At 40.4% G+C, this 23866-nt stretch overlaps 2 protein-coding genes across 2 annotated transcripts in view; one reads left to right on the top strand and one right to left on the bottom strand.

Moving 5' to 3' along the window:
* Positions 1-12366, bottom strand: part of iffo2b (intermediate filament family orphan 2b) — a 34627-nt gene extending 22261 nt beyond the window's left edge. The window contains exon 1 of the mRNA XM_085354301.1: positions 11335-12366. Within this exon, the coding sequence (XP_085210427.1) occupies positions 11335-11837 (503 nt within the window). The 5' untranslated portion in view covers positions 11838-12366. The remainder of the gene's footprint in view (positions 1-11334) is intronic.
* Positions 12367-14659: 2293 nt separating this feature from the next.
* On the top strand, positions 14660-23568 carry mrto4 (MRT4 homolog, ribosome maturation factor). The gene is made up of 8 exons (XM_085354302.1): positions 14660-14731; positions 14985-15043; positions 15151-15254; positions 20859-20940; positions 21029-21096; positions 21180-21331; positions 22856-22932; positions 23022-23568. Exons 1-8 carry the CDS (start codon positions 14704-14706, stop codon positions 23169-23171), a joined length of 720 nt encoding a protein of 239 aa, XP_085210428.1. The 5' UTR covers positions 14660-14703; the 3' UTR covers positions 23172-23568.
* Positions 23569-23866: the final 298 nt, after the last annotated feature.

Here is a 23866-nt window from a genome sequence, read left to right on the forward strand (position 1 = left end):
GTTTTATTTTGTTGTATTTATCCGCGACACCTTAAAGGCCGGGCATAAACCGGTCCGTGGCGCAAAAAAGGTTGGGAACCGCTGGTCTAGTACACCCGATGGCCCCCTTTAGATTCACCCCTGTTTGCTGCTGGTATCACCTCCATGGAAAATAGGACGGCCAGCGTCAGCCTTCAGCAGTCTGTATGATTTAACCAGTCTGCTATGACACTGGTTCATCTGCATATTTTCATACAACTTCTGGAGACTTACTGCAGATTTTATTCGCACGCTGCTCCTAAATACTTTTTTTATTGCAGGTCTGTTTTTAGTCGCAAATGTGGGTGAAACGCTCACGTTTACATTGTTCTTTACATCGCGTGCATCAAACGAAACATCGAATCAAAGAATTTGTATTGAGAACTTTTTATAATCAAATTATTCACCAAATTCGTATGTATTTATTATTATTAGTTTATTAGCTAAGATTATTCATGGCATTATCTAATACACACATGTGCTTGGATGGGGAAATCCAAACCAGTTATTTACTTTGCACAGTTACACATCATCACATGGTGTCTACGCACACACGTCTGTTATCTGGTAACCACAGTGCATGTGGCATCTAACATTTCAACACTTGTCTTTTTATCTTCTCTTATTTTATTTTATTATCTTGAATGCGTTGACATTTTTTTATTAAAAAAAAATTTTCATTTCAATTTTAGTACTTTTTTTTTGGTCACAGTATATTTACACTATATTGAAATATCACTACAGCAACATTTTAACATTAATTTACATTAACTGGTAAAGAAATTCACACATAACACACGTAACATTTCATCCACTATTTAATTAACTGATGCTGAAATATGTTTAGGCATTAACACGCTGCAGTTCTGTACTTGCAGACGTTTAATAAAGCATTTTTTTATTACACCGAGACTAGTCCAGAGATGTAGTACTTCTTTGGAAAAGGACTGGGAAAACAAATAACATTTAGGATTAGAGGTTAGGTACTGGAAAATATAATTAGCGAGTTTGATGGATGTTCTGCCTAAAACCAGACATCTGAGTCTTAGTTTAAATTCCTACAAAAGCAGTGAGCATCGTCATAAGCAAGCATGGTTAAAGCTTCTATAAGCTTTGTTTACGTCAGGGCAGTTTCACGGCTCATATAGCTGCTGCATGTCTTTACTCGGTGGACCAGCTTTTTCAAGATGAACTTGTTGCACCACAACAGGGCACCATGTAGCTTGTGCATAGCTCATGTTCCTGGGTTTTGTTTTTCTTGGATACTTAAAGTAATTTCCACTGATCAAAGCATCTATTTGAATAGAAGGCTTGGTGCAACTCCACTTGTCCTCCCTTCACATTAATGGACTGAAAGATAATTGGGAGCAAGTGTTGTAACATGTCTGACCTGTGCCCAAGCCTTGCTGCACTGGCTTTTCCAAGGTGTAAACTTGACTTGTTTGCACTAAGCACATGTATTATCTAATTGCTTAACTCTCAAAGCCAGTCAAGGGCCCCTTTTCCTTGCCCTGAGGCATACTACAGGAGAACAACCAATATAATGGGCGTTCACAGGTAATTATCAGCAGATTCCAACTCTTTGACCCAAGTTCACCCTGAAAAAATGAATAACTGCTGTAAAAGCGAGGTGTTTATGAAGGCAGTGATTTTATGAACTGCATGGACTTGCAAAGGTGTTGCCACTGTGAAAACACCCCAACTTAATAGTTTGTTTATGCTTACAATAGTTGGCAGTTAAATGTCTGGCGGAAAGACCGAAGAGTTTCCATGAGTAACAGTTTCATAATTACTGACATGAACCTGAAAGTGAAATTTTTACAGTGAAGTCGATTATTTTTTTCTTAATTGTTCTTATGCAATTCATTGGCCGCATTAATGTTTTTCTTCTCAGAACTCAAAAGAGGAAAGAATACAAGGATTCATCTGCCTGCGTATCATATTTGTGCAGTATGCAGGAGAGGGAGCGACAAAGCATTGTGACAGAAAATCAGTTTCCCCTGCAGTCTCCATAATCCACACTGCAAACTGACCCCACCCCACATCCTACAAAGAACACTACTCTACTGTTAAGTTGTTATGTTCCCACTGATTTATTCTTGCCCTATTATAGTGCTCTCATAATAGCTCTGGGCTCCTGTCTATTGACTTAACAGACACAAAGATGTTTCGTTGCACAAGAACTGTAAAGACTTAACTGGTAAAAACATCTCATTAAATCCATGTCCTAACAGTTTTATAACTTTGGGAAGGGGGGGGGGGTTCTGCTGTGCAAATGATGTGGATTTGTTAGAATCACTGCAAGTGCATAAGACCACAATTAACAGCTTACAAGTCTGGGCCATGTTTGGGTGGAGTACACAGGGAGTGACATCCCATCAAAGAAATAAAGAAGATCAAGATATTCACTTCTGGCACAAATCCTCACTGGCCAGGGTGTGTACAGTGAAATTATGTGACACATAATAGAACTATGAGACAAACATCATATTGTACGTCTGTGTACATACACCTGTTTCACGATCACTGTCATATTTCAATTAAATCAGTTGCAACAATCTGAATCTAACGGCCTACAGTTCATGACACTGTTTCATAATGCACTGATGCAGTTTATAATGGATGTAAATGATACACCACTTTCATTAAAGGAACTTTAAAAGCATACAACACTGACAGCATGTAGCACCTATGTTACAGTTTAACATCTCAATGTGTGCTCTAGCCGCTCTACCTCCTGAATTACAGCTGCCCTGGTATTTTATTAGAAACACACTTCAATGTTAAAAGTAATTTGCTGATTTTCTTCATTTTTCTATCCCTGTAAACTGGCTACCTTTTTACTTGGGTTGCTGCACTGATGTGTCAAATATAATCACAACTTCTGAATGACATAAACCAGCATGACTTATTCAAGAAAAAAAAAATGAAAAGATCAATCACTAATAAACTATGGTTTTCATGTATTATATAAAGTGTTTCCATGAAGAAACACAAAGACATAAGAAATAAAAGAACATTCACTTGAACACTTGGCCTCTGACCTTGAGGTCGAGATCAATGAGATTCAAATTCTTCTAAGATTTTTTTGTAGATATACCTATGGTATCAATTTAAAGCTCCTACGTCGCGTTCTTCTTGAGCTATCGCATTCACAAACGTAGGTGTCCATGCCGCTCGCCCGCACAGCGGGGTGATGACTATACTCCATCAGCCTTTCATGGCTGATGGAGTATAGTCAAAGTACAAAAAAATCAAAGGCTAGGTGTATGACCTAGTTTAAAATAGCAATAGCATAATGTACTTGTGTACCAAAATAACCTGAGAAAGGAATACCCACTGCTACTTCAATGGAAAGTCCAACAAAGGAAACAAAGAACAAAAACCAGGAATTGAAAATAAGTAAACAGAGACACAAAGAGTCTGTTAGCTGTGGGGAGCCAAAGCAAGAATAATGTATTCAGTGTCTCTCTACAAGTGGTCAGTCACCAGAAGCAAATTACAGCTATGGTTTGATAAAACACTGCTTAATACGTTGATTAGAACTGTTTTGGATTATTTAAAAGTTAAATATGGTGAGGTTGACAGCAAAATTTAGATTTCTACATCTCATTCGAAATAAAGTGGACTTACATCGCAATAATAAAGTAAGTAAGGAAATAAAATTTATTTATATTGTGCATTAAAAACCAAAGAGCTTTACAATAAAAACGGTTAAAAAAAAAGTTCATTAAGGGTTCTCTGAGTGAGTGTGTGTTTTCAAGTTTCATAAATTCAATTTTTATATTTTAAATTTTAAAATGATTTGAAAAGTAAGTAAATAATTCCTGAGACTGTAACTTTAACTCCATGTAGCTATTGTTTTCATTCACTTTCTTCACATTTTTACAAATTTCAAATGTTTGCCAAGTAGATTTCAGTTATTTTGTTGTAATCTGAATATGCAGTCCTGACTATGGTTAATTCGTTACTAACCAACCCTGCTCAAAATCTACAGAAATGAAATTGTTAGGCACTGCCTCAACCCACAAAGGGTTCCTCAATCTTTGCAAAGTTAGGGTGACAGACAGAGTACCTTATCTCCTCCAATTATAAAGGGGAAATTATATCAATGAAACATTTACATAACAAGGAGAGCATGAGATTTCAGTGCCAAATATAAGAGCCAGCTGACTTTCATATGAGAGCTGATGCTAAATTAAAGTCAGGGGTAACTTGCTTATTAAGTATTGCACTGTACTACTGAAATATCTACTGCCAGAGCTACAGCTTCAGCCTCATTCCTCCTACTCATGTGAGGGAAGTTGGGGAGACATGAAAATACCTGTTAATAGCAGCTTTAATTTAAAAAAAATAAAAAAATAAAAAATAAATGCTGCAGTGTCAAAACACATCTCTGATTTATATTTTTAATAACCCCTGATGGTCTTAGCAACAGAGAAATCAACAACAAATGAATGCTTGAATAAAAAGTTACAATATTATCAGCTGAAACGGATGTATTTAGAGATTCAATTTTCTGCGTGTTTTTTTAACAGGTCATGACTAAAAATTGGTGTTAAAATCATTAGTTTAAACAAACATTTACTTTCTTTTGCTGATAATGAAAACGTTGCCACAGAATGTCAAAGCACTTTGGCTACGTTCGCACTGCATGCGAAAGCGTATCAAATCTGACTTTTTTGACCCTATGCGACCCATATCTGATCATGGTATGACAGTGTGAACATCAGTGTGATCCGTCTTTTACGTCACTGACACAAGACAGACGAGTCTCACACTACATTAAGATTTCCACCGAGTTCAAAGGGAGGGCACATGTGGCCTTCTGTGCTGGAAGTTCAAGCGCTGAAACATATTTAACGCCGCTGTCATGCTCTGTATGTTATATATAGTGCCCAAAGTGCCCATATATGTTTTTGGAGTGCCTGGTAAACCAGCACTTCCTCTCGAATAACAAGCTTTAGAAATACAGACATTATTAAGTCAGCACGCTGTGCCAGCATATTAGGAGCTTTAGCTGCAAAAGCATTGCAAACTGAGCAGATCTGAACCGAAAGCCAAAGGCACATTATTAGGTCTATATAAAGATTAGGTCTGTTGATTAATAACTTAATCTGTCTCCTGCTTTCCCTGCAACTGTCGCAAGGCTTTCCAACCTACAAAAAAACCCTTCTGCACAGTCAGTTCAGTCTATATTTGCCATAGCTGCTTACCACCGACAGGTGCATTCCTGCACTTTTAAATATGGCAATGCGCCACTGCTCTCAGCTGTATCGATACCCATGAATAATCAACCACAGCTGCATAGCACAGCAGCAGCTCCAGACACTGAGAGAAGAAAGGCTTGTGAAGGGAGATGGGGAAACACTATAAACTAGGTTTCCTTTTTTGCAACGCCGTTGCTATAGCATTTTCACAGTAAGTGACAGTTTCAGTCAATTATTGTGAACAAATCTCATGAATAGACGAAAAACACTGACTTAAACTACATAGCAATATTATGTATCTACATAAATCTGTCAAATGTAACAAGTTACCAGTAGCAAATTACTTATTTGCAGTCCAAAATCCAAAATTATTCATGATTTTATCAAATAGGCCAGTGCTTCCATTAAAAAACATTACTCACACAGTAGAAAGTAAGGCATCCTCAGGGTGTTCAGACTGATAAACTTTTGGTACTCCTGTGTAGTGGCTACTTGACCTTTCTGGCTCATAATCTTTTACAGCCAAACAATCTCATACCTAAAATACCTCGTCACAAGCTGCATTCATCTGGGGATCTGTTGCCTTCACAGACTCTCTGTGGTGTTGAGAAGAAGGTCCCTCTTCTCTTCCTTCCCAACTTATCTGTGATTTTGGGAATCATTGATCATTAATGTACTTTTGGATAAAAGTTGAGGTGTACAGCAAAGACAAATAAGCAGTATCAGCAGCTCTTTTCCTTTACATATTTCCACTGAGTATAATCCAGGTTTGTAAAGCTTTTAGACCCAACAGAATGGATACGACCTACGATTCTAAAGTCAGCAATTTGCCTTGAAAGATAAAAAAAAACATGTTGTGAACTAAGAAGGAGCATAGACAAACAGTACAGACTCTACTCTGGAGCTCAGTAGCCTGAGAGAACTGATTTCTCTTTCTCTTGCTCTGTATCTCAGCAGCAGGGTGCCTTCCACTTTCAGAGGCCCCAGTTCAGTGCAGCGGCTGATTGCCAGGATGTGGCGCAGGGCTGGCTGGATGTTGAAGCCTTGGTGCTAGGTGACGGCTTAGAGAAAATCCCTCTCCTGAATAGACGGCCTGGATTATAAGCAGGGCAGGTCAGCACCACAGACACACACAAAGGCTCAGGAGCTCATCAGCACAGCGCTTTGCTCTTCATCAGGAAATATGATATTTGAAACGCAATGCAGGCGCTGACTTTGGAATTGCAGTTTACCTCTCCCTGTAATTTGTTAAAGTAGTTTACTGATTTTCAAAGGAGAGGCTCAGCTTCGATGTTCACCTCTTTGACGCACAGGAACCGAGATCAAAGGCTCGGGAAAAGTGTCTTTACTGAATTCTCATCGCATTGATCCACGCACGGCTAAATTCAGCAACGTGAATTATTCATGCCGGAAGAACATACCCTGGAGGCCCAGTGACTGTTCTGCCTCCCCCTGTCTCCACACTGTGATCCAGCAGGACAGTTGTTTGGCCTCAGATCACTGATGAAATAAACAACCAATTAGGAGTGGCCACCACAACGACTGGGAACCGCCGATCTCATATCTCAACTGGAGCTCAGCCTCTCACTGACATGTCCTTTAATGCTGCAGTGGGAACTACACTGGAAAAGTTGGTTATAATAATGCAAATTATACAGCTCTCAGAATTTGTATTCATCAGCTCTACTTAACATAAATGCATGCCGTCTACAGTATCATTTATGTACTTCTCTTTTATCTTATATTTTTATGCACCTATTTGAAAATGTATCAGCACGTTATTTCCAAGAATAACTGCCGTCTTTCACTCCCTGCCTGTCCTCCTGTGCGGCAATCTGCATAATGGCTAAAGCCATCTGGGGTATCTCTGTGCAAAAAATATAAAATGCAAAACTTTAAGCAAATTGCCACCGCCTATGAAGACAAGACAACTGTCACAGTGAACTGGAAACACTATCTGTTCTTAGCGTGTGTTGCCGGTTGTCAGATATGCTCATCGGCTTCAGCAACGCTTCTCATGGCCTTTCAAACATTATCACATAATGACGGCAATTACTGGGAGAGTCACACTGACACCCTCAAGTGATAAAAGCATAATGAAGAAGGAGGAATAAAAACAGTGTGAACTGGGTGTGCTGGCAATGACCTTACCCATCTTCCTTTGCACGGCTGTGACAGAAATGTAACCCCACAGTCCCGACATTGTGGCATTACGTGGATACTCATTTAAGTTGGTTGTCTGATTTGTAGCGCTTCTTCTTTGACAATAGGTGCAGTATGCTAGTGTGCGGGAGACAGACAGTGGGACTGTGTGTGTTTGAGCAGGGAGACTTTTTCACATGACAGCAATGAATTAAAAGAAAGAATCTGATAGGTTAGGTAAGACTTTGGATAAAATCCACACGAAGTTAAGAGCTTTTCCAGATGCACAAATACAGATTAGCTTTGAAAGAACATGCTGTTCTCTATACAAATAGGATTTTGAACAATGGAGAGAAACTGATTTGGATACAGGATTGAGGCCAGTTGAGATTTTTGGAACAATGAATTTTGAACATTTTATTTGTGATAGTGCATCGCACAACAACTCGATTTCTTCTTCTCTGTCTCAGTCTGCACCTGCAGCAGATCTTTCTTAAATGTAAATCATTCCTTAATGAACTCACACTTTTGGTTGCTGAACTGCACTAACTATACACTCATCGACCACCTTCGGTACACCCAGCTAGAAGTGAGTTGAAACTCTTTTGTCTTCAGAGCTGACTTAATTCTTCATGACATAGATTCAAACGGTTGCTAGAAACATCCCTCAGAGATTCTGGTCCATATTGACATGTTAGTATCACACAGTCGCTGCAGATTTGTCAGCTGCACATCCCAAACGTGCTCTACTGGACTGATGTCTGATGATTTGAGCACATTGAACTTTTTGTCATGTTAAGGATGCCAGTTTGAGATGATCTGAGCTTTGTGACATGACGCATTATTCTGCTGGAAGCATCCATCAGCAGATGATACAATGATAAAAAAAAACGATACTCACTTGGTGCTAAGGGTACCATAGAATATCAACCACACTGTATGACCACCACAAGCCTAAACCACTGATGGAAGGCAGGATGGATCCTTGTTTTTAGGTTGTTTACATCAAATTCTGACCCTACCTCTGAAATTGTAACTCATCAGACCAGGCAATGTTTTTCCAGTCTTCTATTGTCAAATTTTGGTGAGTCCATGCGAAACGTAGCCTCTACTGCTGCTAAACAGGTTGTTGTGCATTCAGAAATGTACCTCTGCATACTTTGTTTATAATGAGTGGTTACTTCAGTTACTGTTGCTCTCCTATCAGCCAGAAGTGATCTGGTCATTCTCCTCTGACATTAACAAGAGCTTTCACCTAGAGCCGCTCACTGCTTTAAAGTAGTAGATGAGCAGTTTCTGAAATACTCAGACCAGCTCGTTTGGCACCAAAACCACATCACATTCAAACTCACTTAAACCTTTCTTCCCCATTCTGATGCTTTGATGATGGTTTGAAGTTCAGCAGGCCATCTTGACCATGTCTACAAGCCCAAATTCATTGCGCTGTTACCCTGTGAATGGCTGATTAGCTATTTGCATTTAGAAGACAAACAGATGTACCTAACAAAGTGGTTATCTCTACCTCTTTTGTTGTATTTCATATATTTTCTTTGAGAAAAACATTCTTTTTCTGTGTCTTAGATGCTTTAATGGTCTCCATTAGCACTGCTCACATACATAACAGATGATGAAAAAGGATTTTTTAAAACATTATATAGTATAGTCTATAAAACAATAGAGTTACAACATCTGCAAGCAGGTTTATGGTTGTTTATATTGTAGCTGTTAACCTGTGAATATTTTTGCAAATTTATAATTACTTAAGTTCAAATTTAAGGTGAAATTTAAGTTCAAAGATTAGACAGATTGTTAAAATTTGTTACTTAAGTTTCATTTTGATGTTTCTTGGAATTCTGACCAGGGTTTTTTTTCTATTTCTGTTAATCTGGTGTTTAGCATTAATCTCCCTTCTATGTATTCAAGCAGCCTCTGCAACATAACCTCTCATGAAATTAGTTCAGAGTGCATTGTTTTACCTCTTGGTCAGAAAGAGCTTCACTGTAAAATGTCAGAAGTAAACATCTGAACAGCTCATGGTAACCATGTTGGAATGCAAGCGGCCAAATCAGAAACAAGACAACTGCCGATCCATCTTTTTGTGCGTGTCCACACTGCTAAAACTTTAATAAATCACCCTGAATGTGGGAGAGCACTGTGGTGGCCTCCATGGGGAATGAAGACGCCTTACAAAGCAGTCTGTACCACACAGAGAGGGACGAAGGGGTGGAGGGCCTGCAGAAGGGTGGAGCGAAGGAATGGCTGAACACAAAGAACACAGAACAGAAAAGGCATGGCAGGATGGGGCTCAGGGATTGAATGCTGAAACGTGACAGTAGTAAAGAGGATTTAGACTGGGAGACAGAAAGAAAAGCAGGGCAGTGAACTCAGCGATGATGCAATTATCAAGCTCAGAGCAAGGAGGGAAAGAGAGAGGCAGGCAAATCGATAACAATGATTATTGGCCCATAAAAACATGCTTGGAATGCACTTTGTTTGTCACTTATCCAGGTGTAAAAGAAATTCCACAACTCTTGTGATTTAATATACATTTTAAAAGCAAACATGTAAAGTCATTTTTGCCAAAAAAAGATCCAGATCTTGGATTTCAGCTGCAGGAATTTTAAATCTGGCCACTCTCCCAGTCACTGCACTTTATCGTCCACAGCAGAAATGCACAAAAAAGGATATGCTGGTGTTACAGGAATGACTGGACAGGATATCCAGTTTCCCAGAGGAGTGGGAGAACACACACATTCTGTGTCACTGAGTCAGTGTGCTCACACGGAAGTAAGCGTTCGTCATAGACGACCTCACCGACCAGACAGAGGCCTGTAAAAATGCCTCTCTGCTTGAATCATGACGCCAAACAGAAGCAGGCGGTTGCTTGGCAATCCCCACACCCCTCCAGTAGCCGGCCAAGACGGCCAGCAGTCACACACTCACAGTCAGCTGGGGATCCTACAGTGAGTCCACAGGCGGACACAATTAGTATGACTAAAAAGAGAACAATTGCTGAAAACTGAGCCGTGCAAAGGAATTTCCGCAGAAATGGGAAAAAAACGGGATCAGTTAAATTCATGGAAAAACGTGTTTGGTTAACTAAAGTGCCAAACAGCCACTCGGCTCTGAATACTTCATGGGATGTACTAGCTCAAGTGACACTCTGTCACTGTGATAGCTGTCATCACGCTCCTCTATACCTGTCAGATGAGCATCTGGATATATTGTCTAACCACGTCCACACGGGAGAAGAAAAGCCACAATAATAAGTTAGAAGTGACAACATGAGCCAAAATTACCAATCATGTCTCTTAATAAACTTTTTTCCCCCTTGACAGACAGATCAGTCCTCGTGTTCGGCTAACTTCAATCCAAAGTAAATGTAGAAGTTTATAAAGAGACAAATGTGTGGTTTGTCTTGTGGAAACTTTAAAGACTACTTGAAAACTGGCTGAGTTCCTGCCTAACTTCCCAAATACTGAGAAACAGTTTTGCTCAAAAGTGAACTATTTAACATGTGAGAAGTGTATTCAATAGCAATTATATTCCCAGATTTACTGTAAAGGAAAACATGTTTCCCCTTTATAAACCGCTATCAACTTGACTCATTGAATGAGTCAGACCTTTTGTGTAACTGATTACAATCTAGAGTATAATATGGAATAATTGCAGGTATTGTGTGTCTGTCCGTTACGATATGACATGTCTTTTAAACTTTTCAGTATCTTTGTGTCTGTGCATCTATGTAAATGCAAAGGAAAGAGCTTAAGGGAACAGCTTCCCTATTAGCAGCTTTTTATCAAGAAATACATTTTGGTGGTGGGGGCTTCACCATTCACTCAAGGCCTTAAATTTCTTGCTGCTCCCCTGCAAACTACAACTGGACATATCCTAGCGTGAGATTATTTGAGCATATAAAATACCTGCACACAACTTTCACATTAATAGTGTTTACTTTACTCACTTTTTCCTGTACTCGTCCCTCTCCCGCTTGACTTTGGCCAGCACGTTATACAGAGCCCTCAGTTCTGGGGTAATTGTGTCAATTTGGACACCAACTCCGTCCGGATGCGTCCATGTCACCCCGGGCCCTTGCAGGGTCTCAAAGCGCTCCCCTTGCCTCCTGACGTGGGTGAAACTCCAGATGGTGCCCGGCAGTCTCGACTCGGGACCGTCCGTCTGCACGGCGACTTCACGGGTGTAAAGGTGGCGGTACTGCGGTCTCTGCAGAGCTTGCTGCAGCTGGCTTTCCAGCAGTTTGTTTCTCCTCTCTAACTCGTGCACTTTGGCGAGGAAGCAGCGGAAACGCAGGTTGAGGGTTTTCAGCACGTGGATGTTGGAGCCCAGGTCGTTTCGCAGGGCGCTGGTCACCGCGCCCGACCCGGTGGGAGCGCTGCAGACCGGACCGGACGGAGTATCGGAGAAAAACAGCGAGCTCATGTTGGTAAATAACAAAACTCCGTTCATCCACCTATGGCTCTGTCTGGTTTAAATAAAACAGCAACACTTGTGGTTTCTTTATCGCTGCATATTGCTTGAAAATCCCTCACTCCCTCGGGGTGAGTTTCTCTTTACAATGCAGATGCAGACAGTGATTCAGTGATTGAGCAACTGGAGAAGGGTTGACCATCACTATCCCCGCTGCTGCTACTGGACGTTTAAACCCGAGATATTAACAAAGACCCCCTTCAGCGTGGCGTGGGTTCACACAACGAACCAGAAAAGTCCCTTAAGAGACACAGCGAGCATCATCTTCTGAAGGACCGAGAGGTTTGACGCAGACCGCAAGAATCTCCAGCAGCAGCAGCAGCAGCACTTCCCGTCACCCTCATGTCTCCGTCTGCCTTTGCTTTGTCAGGAGCTGCTGATGCTGTGCGAGTACATATAGCCAGCCGACAGAGGAGGAAAATGGTCCACCTTCTTTCTTTATCATGCCCAGTTTACCGCGGCTCTATCCGGTCTCCATGTGGCGCGGTGTGGCAGGATGCAGCGCCGCAAAGCCCGGCCTCTCCGCGGATCATGTTGCAAAGTGCTAAACTAGGCACTATCACCTCTAGGAGCCCCTCCCACCTCCCTACCCCTGTCTCTCTCACACACACACACACACACTGACGAGAGGGATCGACGGGCTGAGGAAGGCTTAAGTCTAATTAATAGGATAAAGTGAACTATAACCTAATTTCTTTTCTTATGCGCTTTAAAGTCAGGCCTGGCGTTTTTGTGCGTTTATTAGAATAATGAATTGTTTCTTTTATTTAAACAAGTATCAATATGAAACCTTTACCACAATAATAAACGTGTATATTTTTTATAGGGACGCACAATGTGGCAGTTTCTGTCTGCACTGTATTACTGTATTACTCTGTATGTGATATGTTTGAGTTTTAGCGAAGTCACAGTCTGATTTGTTGTTGTTTTTTCAAATTCCATAGGCCTGCAGTATATTTCCAAAATATTGTATTTGAATAATAATAATTGTATAATATTGTATAAAAACACACACACATGACCTGCATTTACAGCATCGGTGCAAAGAAGAGAAATAAGAGAGGGCTATTATGTCCTTATGAAGGAATCATTCGAACATTGTATGTTTTTTTACGTTTATTTGCTTTCGTTTTGATTTCCTTTCTTCTTGTCTTGTCCTAACATGTCTTATGCCTTTTTGATGTTACCTCTTTATTATTATGTCATACAGTATACACCTATAGTCTGTAGGATTATCAGGATCATTATGTGAAAGGGTGATATCACAGTGGATAAATCTATGATTACATCATTTCCGAAGCTGACAAAATGCCCCTCGTGCCCAAACAACTCATAAAGGCCCAAACTTGAACAAGTGGAAATCTTTTGCAAAAAAAACCCAAAGACAGACACGGTTATAAGAGCAAGTGGCTCAAGCAAGTATGCACCTTTGACCATTTTATACATTTGTCACATTCGGCTACTACACTTATGAAGTTGTTTTGCTCATGCGCCACCTAGCGGATTATTCCGTCCATTGTCCTTATTATCTTAGAATTAACTTTGCATCTTCATCCAAGTCCAAAGACATTTTAGTTCAGAAATAAGTGATGCAAACAGACCAGGTTCCTCATTAATTTTCCTTCTATTGGCTTATTATTTTTGCTACAAAGTAAGCCATTTTAAATAACTTATCTTAAATAAGTTGTGCTGCCAAATTTCATGTATTTCTAGAGGAGACGAATGTCTTGCTTATAAACTGCTATGAACACTGGTGTTAGATCTTTAGTAATTTATTTAATTCATGTATTCCATTATATACATTATTTATTCCAAAAGGTATTCAATAGCACATAACAAAATCGATGATAGATGAAGTTGCTGCAATAGGTCTAGGCTGCTGGGGATTCAGATGATGCACTGAATTTTCTTCTTCAGTCACGTTTTTCATTTACTATGCGTTTATACAGCTCTCTGTATTTAGTTATTATTAATTTCTGGCTCTCTTTCACTGCATGTTTCTGATCTGTCTTCATCTACTAACCCCTAACCGGTATAGTGGCAGATGGTTGCCTCTCCTTGGTTGGTTCTCCTGCAGGTTTCTTCCTGTTCAAAGGGACCTTTTCCTCCCTGGGTTCACATATGATTGAGGGTGGCTCGATCCCTGGCTCCTCCAGTGCGTGTATAACATGTTATCAAGCACCATCACTGTGCCTAGTTTGATGCGAAATGTATTATTTAATCCATAGGCTGTTACAAGGTGTCAAACTCTGGCCCGCGGGCCAAATTACTATCAGAGCTGGCCTACTGGTATTATACAGCAAATATATATACTGTTTAGTATTAAGCTTTGCTTGTTCCATATTCAGTTTTTTAGCAAAATGTGTTTGAGTCCATAAGAAAAGATTCATTCTTATATCTGGAGGAATAAATATATTTCAATAAATATCAACGTTAGCCTGCGACTTTGTTCCAGTTTTGAATTTTGGCCCACTGTGTTTTTGAGTTTGACACCCGGAGAGAACCCAGGCAAACACGGGGAGGACATGCAAACGTACAGACACACTGATGGTGGGATTGAACTCAGGACCTTCTTGCTGTAAAGCAACAGTGCTTACCACCGTGCTGCCCATATCATTTAATCTTACTGTGTAATTTATTTCAATTCAGTGTTATTTATATAGCAGCAAATCACAATATCTTAAGGTGACAAAATTATAGAAGTCAAGCATTTATTGTTATTAATACATATATAACGCTTTTTTTATGTCAGGCAGTACACGGTCAGCCATGCTAAACAGAAACACTTGGGGTCCTTCCACTTCACGTGTGTGTGTCTGCTGCTGTGGCATCGTGAGGAGGAATCATGCCGAAATCAAAGAGAGATAAGAAGAGTGAGTAAAGCACAGTACATCTTTTTCAAGTGTAAAAGCATATGGGCGTCGGTGAAGTGTTTTAAGTGATGTTGTATTTGTAAAACTTCTTTTTCACTAGTGAAAGCTACCAAAAGTGAGCTAACTAAAGCTAGCGTTAGCTTAACTGCCTCAGCATGGTTGTACTCCTGGCTGCTCATTGATACATGCACGTGTATACGCAAACTGCTGGCTGACATTTGTTCATCGTGAGTTTTCGCATTTTTCTCCTCAGTTTCTTTAACGAAAACAGCCAAGAAGGGGCTGGAGTCAAAACAGAAGCTAATTCAGGAGGTGAGTATTTTCAGTGCTGCAGTCACCATCTTGTACGTGTTAAGTTCAGCTAGGCTAGGTCTGTTCCAAAACACCTGAAGTACCTAAACCTCATTTCTATTCTTTAGTTGCGGGAATGTGTGGACACCTACAGAAACCTGTTCATATTCTCGGTGGCTAATATGAGGAATAACAAGCTGAAAGACATCCGGACAGCGTGGAAACACAGCAGGTAATAATGACATCTCCAAAAGTTGATTCTGTTCATCTGGACGTAGCGTTTTCAGTGGGAGAAACGTTTCGTCACTCATCCAAGTGACTTCTTCAGTCTCAGCTGACTGCCGGTTTCCCCAGTCTTATAAACAGTACATTTGCATAATGACCGAAACCAGCCCACTGAAGGAACAATGGGGTGGGAGGTCAGTTCCTTCATCATGATTATGCAAATTCTCATGACCATTGATCAACAACTACTGATCAAAGCCCACTGATCAATAGCCATGAGTACCATTCACAGAGAGTTGGGGAATGGCTGCAATCACATCATTGTACGATGGCGAAAGATATACCCCTAGGCCCCCTCCTCGATTCAGAGATGGTCTTTCCCTTTTCACTTCAGGTAATGACATCTTAGGGTTCTGATTTCAAGGCTCAGTCCTAGTACTGCACTAAGGTACAGTGGGGCAAAAAAGTATTTAGTCACAGGGCTCGCAAAATCGCTAGCCCGACGTCCCGGGGCTAGCGATTTTTCCAGTCGGGCTACCAAAATCTATCTCTGCCCTGCCCGTCGGGCTATTGTAGGAAGGAAAAATATATGTCAATGCTTTTGCATTCTTTCGGAAATGTAGCTGGGTAATTATGTCATTGGCATCGATGAGCCACTGTCAATATGTGACATATTGAAATCGCGTTTGAATTTGCGCTTGTTTTTTGCTTTCACTTTGCAATCGCGTGAACTGTGTATAGAGAGCGACAGCACTGATTGGTGAGTGACGATCATTTGCGCACCAATTCCTCTGACATCGTCTTATCAATCGTTAGCTTACTATGCAAACATGACAAGTGAAATCTCCCGCAGCTTAAACATATGAGAGGTTGATCGCGCAGAGAATCGCTGACCGTTATATGTGTGTGTGTGTGTGTGTGTGTGTGTGTGTGTGTGTGTGTGTGTGTGTGTGTGTAAAAGCAGCAGGATATATATTTTAGTTCTGCTGAGCCAAATAAGAGAGGTCAGGGTGAAGAAGTGACAGCCAAAGAAAAGCTTACCACAAAACGGAAAAGTTATGACAAATCAGACTATAAGGCAAAAAGAAAGTGCAGCTTTATGGTTTCATGGACAAAAGAATTTCTGTGGCTGCAATATGACGAGCTAAATAACCAGGGCTGCACATAAGTGGTCCGCAGGTGCGCATTCGCTGTCAAAATAAAAAGAGTGCACAAGATAAGAAGTTGCAACGCGTGTTTGGGTACATAAGATTTTCTGGAGGAAGACAGACATTTGTTTAGAACTCTTAAAGATGTCGAAGAAGCTCCTTTAAGCAATTACTTTGGTGTTCCTCCACCTACAAAGAAATATCAGGAGTCCGAACCACAAAAGAAGCGCGTATTCTCAGAAAAGTGGTTGCAGGAGGTGAGCTGGCTTCAAACAAATGATGAACGCACAGAGATGTGGTGCGGAATGTGCCGTGAAAATCCCACTCTAGCGAACAAAAACAGTGCCTTTTATATGGACGCAAACGCGCGTTGCAACTTCTTATCTGGTGCGCGTCTTTTATTTTGACAGCGAATGCGCACATGCGGACCACTTATGTGGGCGATCGTGGCTCAAGAATTGGGAGTTCGCCTCGTAATCGGAAGGTTGCCGGTTCGAGCCCCGGCTTGGACAGTCTCGGTCGTTGTGTCCTTGGGCAAGACACTTCACCCGTTGCCTACTGGTGGTGGTCAGAGGGCCCGGTGGCGCCAGTGTCCGGCAGCCTTGCCTCTGTCAGTGCGCCCCAGGGTGGCTGTGGCTACAATGTAGCTGCCATCACCAGTGTGTGAATGTGTGTGTGAATGGGTGGATGACTGGATATGTAAAGCGCTTTGGGGTCCTTAGGGACGAGTAAAAGCGCTATATAAATACAGGCCATTTAGCATTTACCATGTGCACCCGTGTAAATAACATAATGTTCTGCCGGGTGTGTTGTTGGTTTTCCCTCGATTTCTGAGTCGACAAGCGCCTTTGTTACTGGGACCAGTAATTTTAAGAAAGGCCCCATTAGAACCCATGAGAAATGCAAGAAATGCATTGCTCAGTCTGCAATATCTTTCCCAGAACAAATACCAATTGCAAATAACATACTAAAAATAAACCTGAAAATCAGTTTAGAACAGCGTACTATGTTGCAAAGAGTGAACTACCACTGGCACAATTTAGCAGTCTTTGCAAACTTCAAAAAGCAAATGGCCTCGATCTTGGTTCCACTTGCCTCTTACCCGTGACTTCAGTGGAAATTTCAAATTCAGGATCTGACACAGACTGATTCATGTCCTACACAGTTCTTACAAGTTCATAGAAATTTCTGTTTTCAATTAGAACCAAGTATTTGAGTTGATGATTGTAATTTTTATACAATGTTGTAATTTGTGTTTCAACAATTTTTTGATTAATGTTTTGTTTCCGTTACAATATTATACGGAAACAAAACAGGAAACAAAACATCAATCAAAAAATTGCTCTCTTTTTTTATTCGGGCTACTTAAATTTATTTTGGGCTACCAAAAACTGAAGAGTCCCTGCCCGAAGGGCTACCAGGGATTTTGAAATTTTGCGAGCCCTGAGTCAGCCACCGATTGTGCAAGTTCCCCCACTTACAATGATGACAGAGGTCAGTAATTTGCACCAGAGGTACACTTCAACTGTGAGAGACAGAATGTGAAAAAAAAATCCATGAATTCACATGGTAGGATTTGTAAAGAATTTATTCGTAAATTAGGGTGGAAAATAAGTATTTGGTCACCTCAAACAAGGAAAATCTCTGGCTCTCACAGACCTGTAACGTCTTTTGTAAGAAGCTTTTCTGTCCCCCACTCGTTACCTGTATGAATGGCACCTGTTTGAACCCATCATCTGTATAAAAGACACCTGTCCACAGCCTCAAACAGTCAGACTCCAAACTCCGCCATGGCCAAGACCAAAGAGCTTTCGAAGGACACCAGGAAAAGTATTGTAGACCTGCACCAGACTGGGAAGAGTGAATCTACAATAGGCAAGCAGCTTGGTGTGAAAAAATCAACTGTGGGAGCAATCATCAGAAAATGGAAGACATACAAGACCACTGATAATCTCCCTCGATCTGGGGCTCCACGCAAGATCTCATCCCGTGGGGTCAAAATGATCATGAGAACGGTGAGCAAAGATCCCAGAACCACACGGGGGGACCTGGTGAATGACCTGCAGAGAGCTGGGACCAAAGTAACAAAGGTCACCATCAGTAACACACTACAACGGCAGGGAATCAAATCCCGCAGTGCCAGACGTGTTCCGCTGCTGAAGCCAGTGCATGTCCAGGCCCGTCTGAAGTTTGCCAGAGAGCACATGGATGATACAGCAGAGGATTGGGAGAATGTCATGTGGTCAGATGAAACCAAAGTAGAACTTTTTGGTATAAACTCAACTCGTCGTGTTTGGAGGAAGAAGAATACGGAGTTGCATCCCAAGAACACCATACCTACTGTGAAGCATGGGGGTGGAAACATCATGCTATGGGGCTGTTTTTCTGCCAAGGGGACAGGACGACTGATCCGTGTTAAGGACAGAATGAATGGGGCCATGTATCGTGAGATTTTGAGCCAAAACCTCCTTCCATCAGTGAGAACTTTGAAGATGAAACGAGGCTGGGTCTTCCAACATGACAATGATCCAAAACACACCGCCCGGGCAACAAAGGAGTGGCTCCGTAAGAAGCATTTGAAAGTCCTGGAGTGGCCTAGCCAGTCTCCAGACCTCAACCCCATAGAAAATCTGTGGCGGGAGTTGAAAGTCCGTGTTGCTCGGCGACAGCCCCAAAACATCACTGCTCTCGAGAAGATCTGCATGGAGGAATGGGCCAAAATACCAGCTACTGTGTGTGCAAACCTGGTAAAGACCTATAGTAAACGTTTGACCTCTGTTATTGCCAACAAAGGTTATGTTACAAAGTATTGAGTTGTATTTTTGTTATTGACCAAATACTTATTTTCCACCCTGATTTACGAATAAATTCTTTACAAATCCTACCATGTGGATTCATGGATTTTTTTTTCACATTCTGTCTCTCACAGTTGAAGTGCACCTCTGGTGCAAATTACTGACCTCTGTCATCATTTTAAGTGGGGGAACTTGCACAATCGGTGGCTGACTAAATACTTTTTTGCCCCACTGTACGTGTGTGTGTATCAAGGATCGGGTTGCACTTGGTTTTCTTGGTGGCATTGCCACCTCTACTTATGTTGGAGCCCTTCGAGAAAGAAATTATTACATGGACAACCCCAATTTGTAAGATATTGGGATGCTGTGTAAAATATAGATATGACGTGTAAATCACCTAAACCCATATCCACAATAGAACTTAGAAAACGTATCAAATTTTTTGAACTGAAAAAAGGTAAAAATCTAGCTTAGTTTGAATTTGATAGCAGCAAAATATGGACGCCCTGTTTTCCAGACTAAAGAACTTGTTATCAGAACTTGGGTAAAAACCTGGATCAGTGTCTACATGTTTGGAAAGTACTCAGAGGTATATAAAGGTTTAAACATACTCCCATCCATCCATGTTTCAGCAAGAAAATGCTAATGCATATATTACAACAGCATGACTAATAAGTAGAACAGTCTGGGCGCTAAAGTAGACTGTCTAATATGTAGACCTATGACCAACTAAAAGCATTTGGCATGAAAAATATGACAAAGAATGTGTGAATGTTAGATAGAAAACACTTAGAGATAGAAAACAGTGCATGTATGAACGTTTATTTGAATTATATATGTTGTATAAAGCACTTTGAATGCTCAAGAAGGAGTCCATTTACCATGAAATTTGCAAAATATTGCTTTAGGTTTTTCCTTGTCTTAATTTTATTTGAGTGCAGTAGTGCGAGCAGGTATATGGCAAGGTCATAGAAACTTTAAAAAATTCAGATTTTGTGGCCAATTTCCTCTAGATTGCATGTGTTCTTCTTTAGGTGTCAGTTTTCCACTGTCGAATAGTATGAGGCATCAGTTACAGTCTCTAACGACTACATTTTCCCCCTCATCTTAAGTTGCCTGTTAGTAGGCTTGATTATTTTAACAGAGCCAGTAAGTAGGATGTACTTCTGCAGTTACAGTCAAGTGGAGGTAAAATTACATCAAAGAGAAGAGGAGGAGAAATTGAATTAAAGGCATGAAACAGAGTTTTCTATAGGTTAGTCTTTTGTGTGTAGAAGAGATACTATTTTGGGGGTTTCTTGCTTATAACTCCTTTTTAAGTATGGAAATTAAAGTTTTTGGTAAAATAGTACAATTAATATACACGTTGACTATGGGATAAGGAACATTACTGAATGGGTACAATAGTGTGGATTTTTCTAGAAGAAAAGTAACCATATTATCTCATAGTTAAACATCTTGTCTATTGATTGTTATTGGTCAGCAATCAGCTTAAATATCAATCATTTTTTAAAAAGTCAGCATCATTATGATTTGTGTTTTGTTTTTTTATGAATCCTATCTTGCAGCATGTTGATATGAACCAAAGTTCTCAAAAATGTTAAACAAGTATTTGGAAAGAGCCTATATTTATTCAACAGCGTAAATGATCTCATCTCTGTTCCACAGATTCTTCTTCGGCAAAAATAAAGTCATGATTATTGCTCTGGGGAAAAGAGATACAGATGAATACAAAGATAATTTGCACAAGGTAAGCAAGATCTCAGACAAACTTGAAAAGTTACTGCTGTGGTTTACTGCCGCCACTCAATATGTTTATTCCTTTTGATAATGTTCAGGTCGGCAAGCATCTGCGTGGAGAAGTGGGTGTACTATTCACAAATAAAACAAAGGAGGAAGTACAAGAGTAAGGCTTTGCTAAATTCATCTTTGTTGCTGTGATCCTCCAATGTCTTCATTGAATCACTAAGCGATGTTCTTTACCCACAGATATTTCAGTCATTTCAAAGAGGTGGATTATGCTCGCGCAGGAAACCAGGCTCAGATGGATGTGACGCTGGATGAGGGACCCCTTGAACAGTTTACTCACTCAATGGAACCCCAGTTGAGGCAATTAGGGCTTCCTACTGCTCTAAAGAAAGGTGAGATTAAAGGACTGTTCTCGTCACCCACTACAACACCGTGGCTCAATGGATTTTAACTTTTTAAAATTGGTATTAATTAATGGAGGTCTGTGACTTGACGAATCACAATCTGTATATAAAAGATGGTTGTAGCTTCCAGGACTGAAAAGTGTAATCAATGTGGAAGTGGCTTAAACTGACGTTCTTTATAATGATCAGCATGTGGCATCTGGTTAAAAAAAAAAAAGACTGTACAGAAGTCCAAGTAAATGCTTCCCTGTACTACAGAGCTGTTACTTGCCCTAACATTGGTAATTATGCTCAGAAGTCGCACGAAGGTGATTATCAGCTCAGTAAAGTCAGCCCAGAGTTTCCACCATCAATCCCCAAAAAAGGCAATGTTTGCAGCATATGGTCACTCACAAACATGGACAGGTATTGTTACAGCAGACTGGCATACTTTACAAATAAAAAAAGTAAAATATGTTAGATCAAAAAAGGTTCAAAAGCTCTCGAGGAATATATCTGTGCGTTAAGTGGTGTGGTTAGCAAGATTGTAAAAGTGGGAAGTAAAATCTATTTATTTTCCCAGGAGGGGAAACGTGGCAAAGACCTATCAGTAAAACTGCCCTGTCATTAAACATGGCAAGCTCTGACTGTAATTACAGTTAAATTAAAGTGTTGCCTAAGTGTAAGTAGTTTTCCCCAGTGGTTTAGCTGCAACCCCAGTGGTTTGAAACAGGCTGTATGTGTGCATAAAACAAAATCGTACTTCAAACTAGTAAGTGGACTCATTTTTCTGAAGTCAATAAGTTCAAGGTTTAGGATATTGCTGTATTAACAATTGTAGAAAATGTCAAATTACTTGCCCGTATAAAATTGTTAGTAGAAAGCAGGAGAGAAAAAATGGATGAATAAAGTTGCTCCGAGGAATTTCTTTGGACCTTCATGGAAGGACAGACTTGATATTTGCATCTGTGCTATATTCTGGAGAAATGATTGGTCACTGGTTTTGTGTGTTGATCTCTTATCTTAAACATGATCTGCTACAAAGCAGGTTAGGGCTGATGTTACCATGGCGATATACCGTAGTAAGACGTGAACAACCTTTGTAATGTAAAAACTTGAAGTTGGCTTAATAAGCCCCAAATCGTTTTTCCGTAGTATAGGTGAGTTTATAGCCTCTGTCAAATGATGTTCAGCTTGTGAATAAGATGCATGTAAGGTGAAAAAGGACGATGAGACAGAACAGGGCAGACCAAACCTGTGACTGACAAGTGGCCATCGTGTGACGGTGCTGTGTCAGTCTTTTGTTTGTTAGTTCCACCCCTCACATCTTATTTCAATACTGAAAGATGGCAACAGCAGGTTGAGGCTTCACTATAAGTGGGAGATGTATTGTAGCTACAGTATATACAGTCTATGTAAGCAATATCAGGCTTCTGCTTCAAATCAGGTCCGAGTCGGTATTAGTGTGTTCACGAAATGTGTGAATTCACTGCTTTTAAATATAAAGCCAACTTCTTTTATCTTGTGCTACAGGAGTGGTAACACTGCTGAAGGACTATGAAGTTTGTAAAGAGGGGGACACGCTCACTCCAGAGCAGGCTCGTATTCTGGTGAGTTCTTGTTTTTTACTTGATTAAAAATGTTGACTGTCACACACTAAATGTATTTCTGTTGACTGAGGGTTGTTTTTTGTCCACAGAAACTCTTTGGTATTGAGATGGCAGAATTCAAGGTGCAGATCAAGTGTATGTGGAACTCAGAAACAGGCGAGTTTGAGAACTTCGCTGGTGAGGAAGAGTCTATGCAGGATGAGGAAGATGATAACGATGATGAAGATGATGCAGAATGAAACTTCTGCAAGGCGGGAGAATTTTTAAGAAAATTCCTGCTTTCAAAAGCAGACGGACATTTCATTTAGCTTTCATCCTGACAGCCAGTGCTGCAGTCTGTAGTCTCTCTGGTCTTTTTATACCTACAAAACATGAACTTCTGTCCTTCATCTTGAATTTTAGTTTTGGACAATGTGGACTGTATTCAGAGGATTAAATCGTTTGTGATGTCATTGTTCTCCAAGTTCCCTCAGCACAGTGAGGGACTGATATTGTGTGGAAGTCCCTTTCCTTTCAAACACCAATGTAAATCACTGTTCATGTTAAACCAACACTCATGAATAATATACACGTTTTGTTGATGTGACAAATTTAATCCAGATTCTTCAGAAAGTTATTTTTCCACAAAAGAGTATTAATGGGGTTTTCTTTTTGTATAGACATGACAATGAAGTGCTCTTTGATTAAAAATGGAAAAGGTGTACTGATCTATTCCAAGGACAGAAAATGTACACTTCAGGGGAGAATTCAAAAAACCTAATTAAGTGTAATTAGGGAAAAAAAATTCTGTAAAATTAAATGACCAAGAAGGTTCTCATCTGAAGTAGTCTGGACAGTCGTGGGCTATGAGATTCCGACACTGCTATGGCAAGGGTTTCATGAGATTATAGCTCGTAGTAAGGTTATGAGCAGCTGTAGCTATTTAATATAAATA

The sequence above is a fragment of the Diplotaxodon limnothrissa genome, linkage group LG5 (assembly GCF_057381915.1).
Source record: "Diplotaxodon limnothrissa isolate DT_005_m linkage group LG5, D_limnothrissa_male_GT1.1, whole genome shotgun sequence".
Lineage (NCBI taxonomy): Eukaryota > Metazoa > Chordata > Actinopteri > Cichliformes > Cichlidae > Diplotaxodon > Diplotaxodon limnothrissa.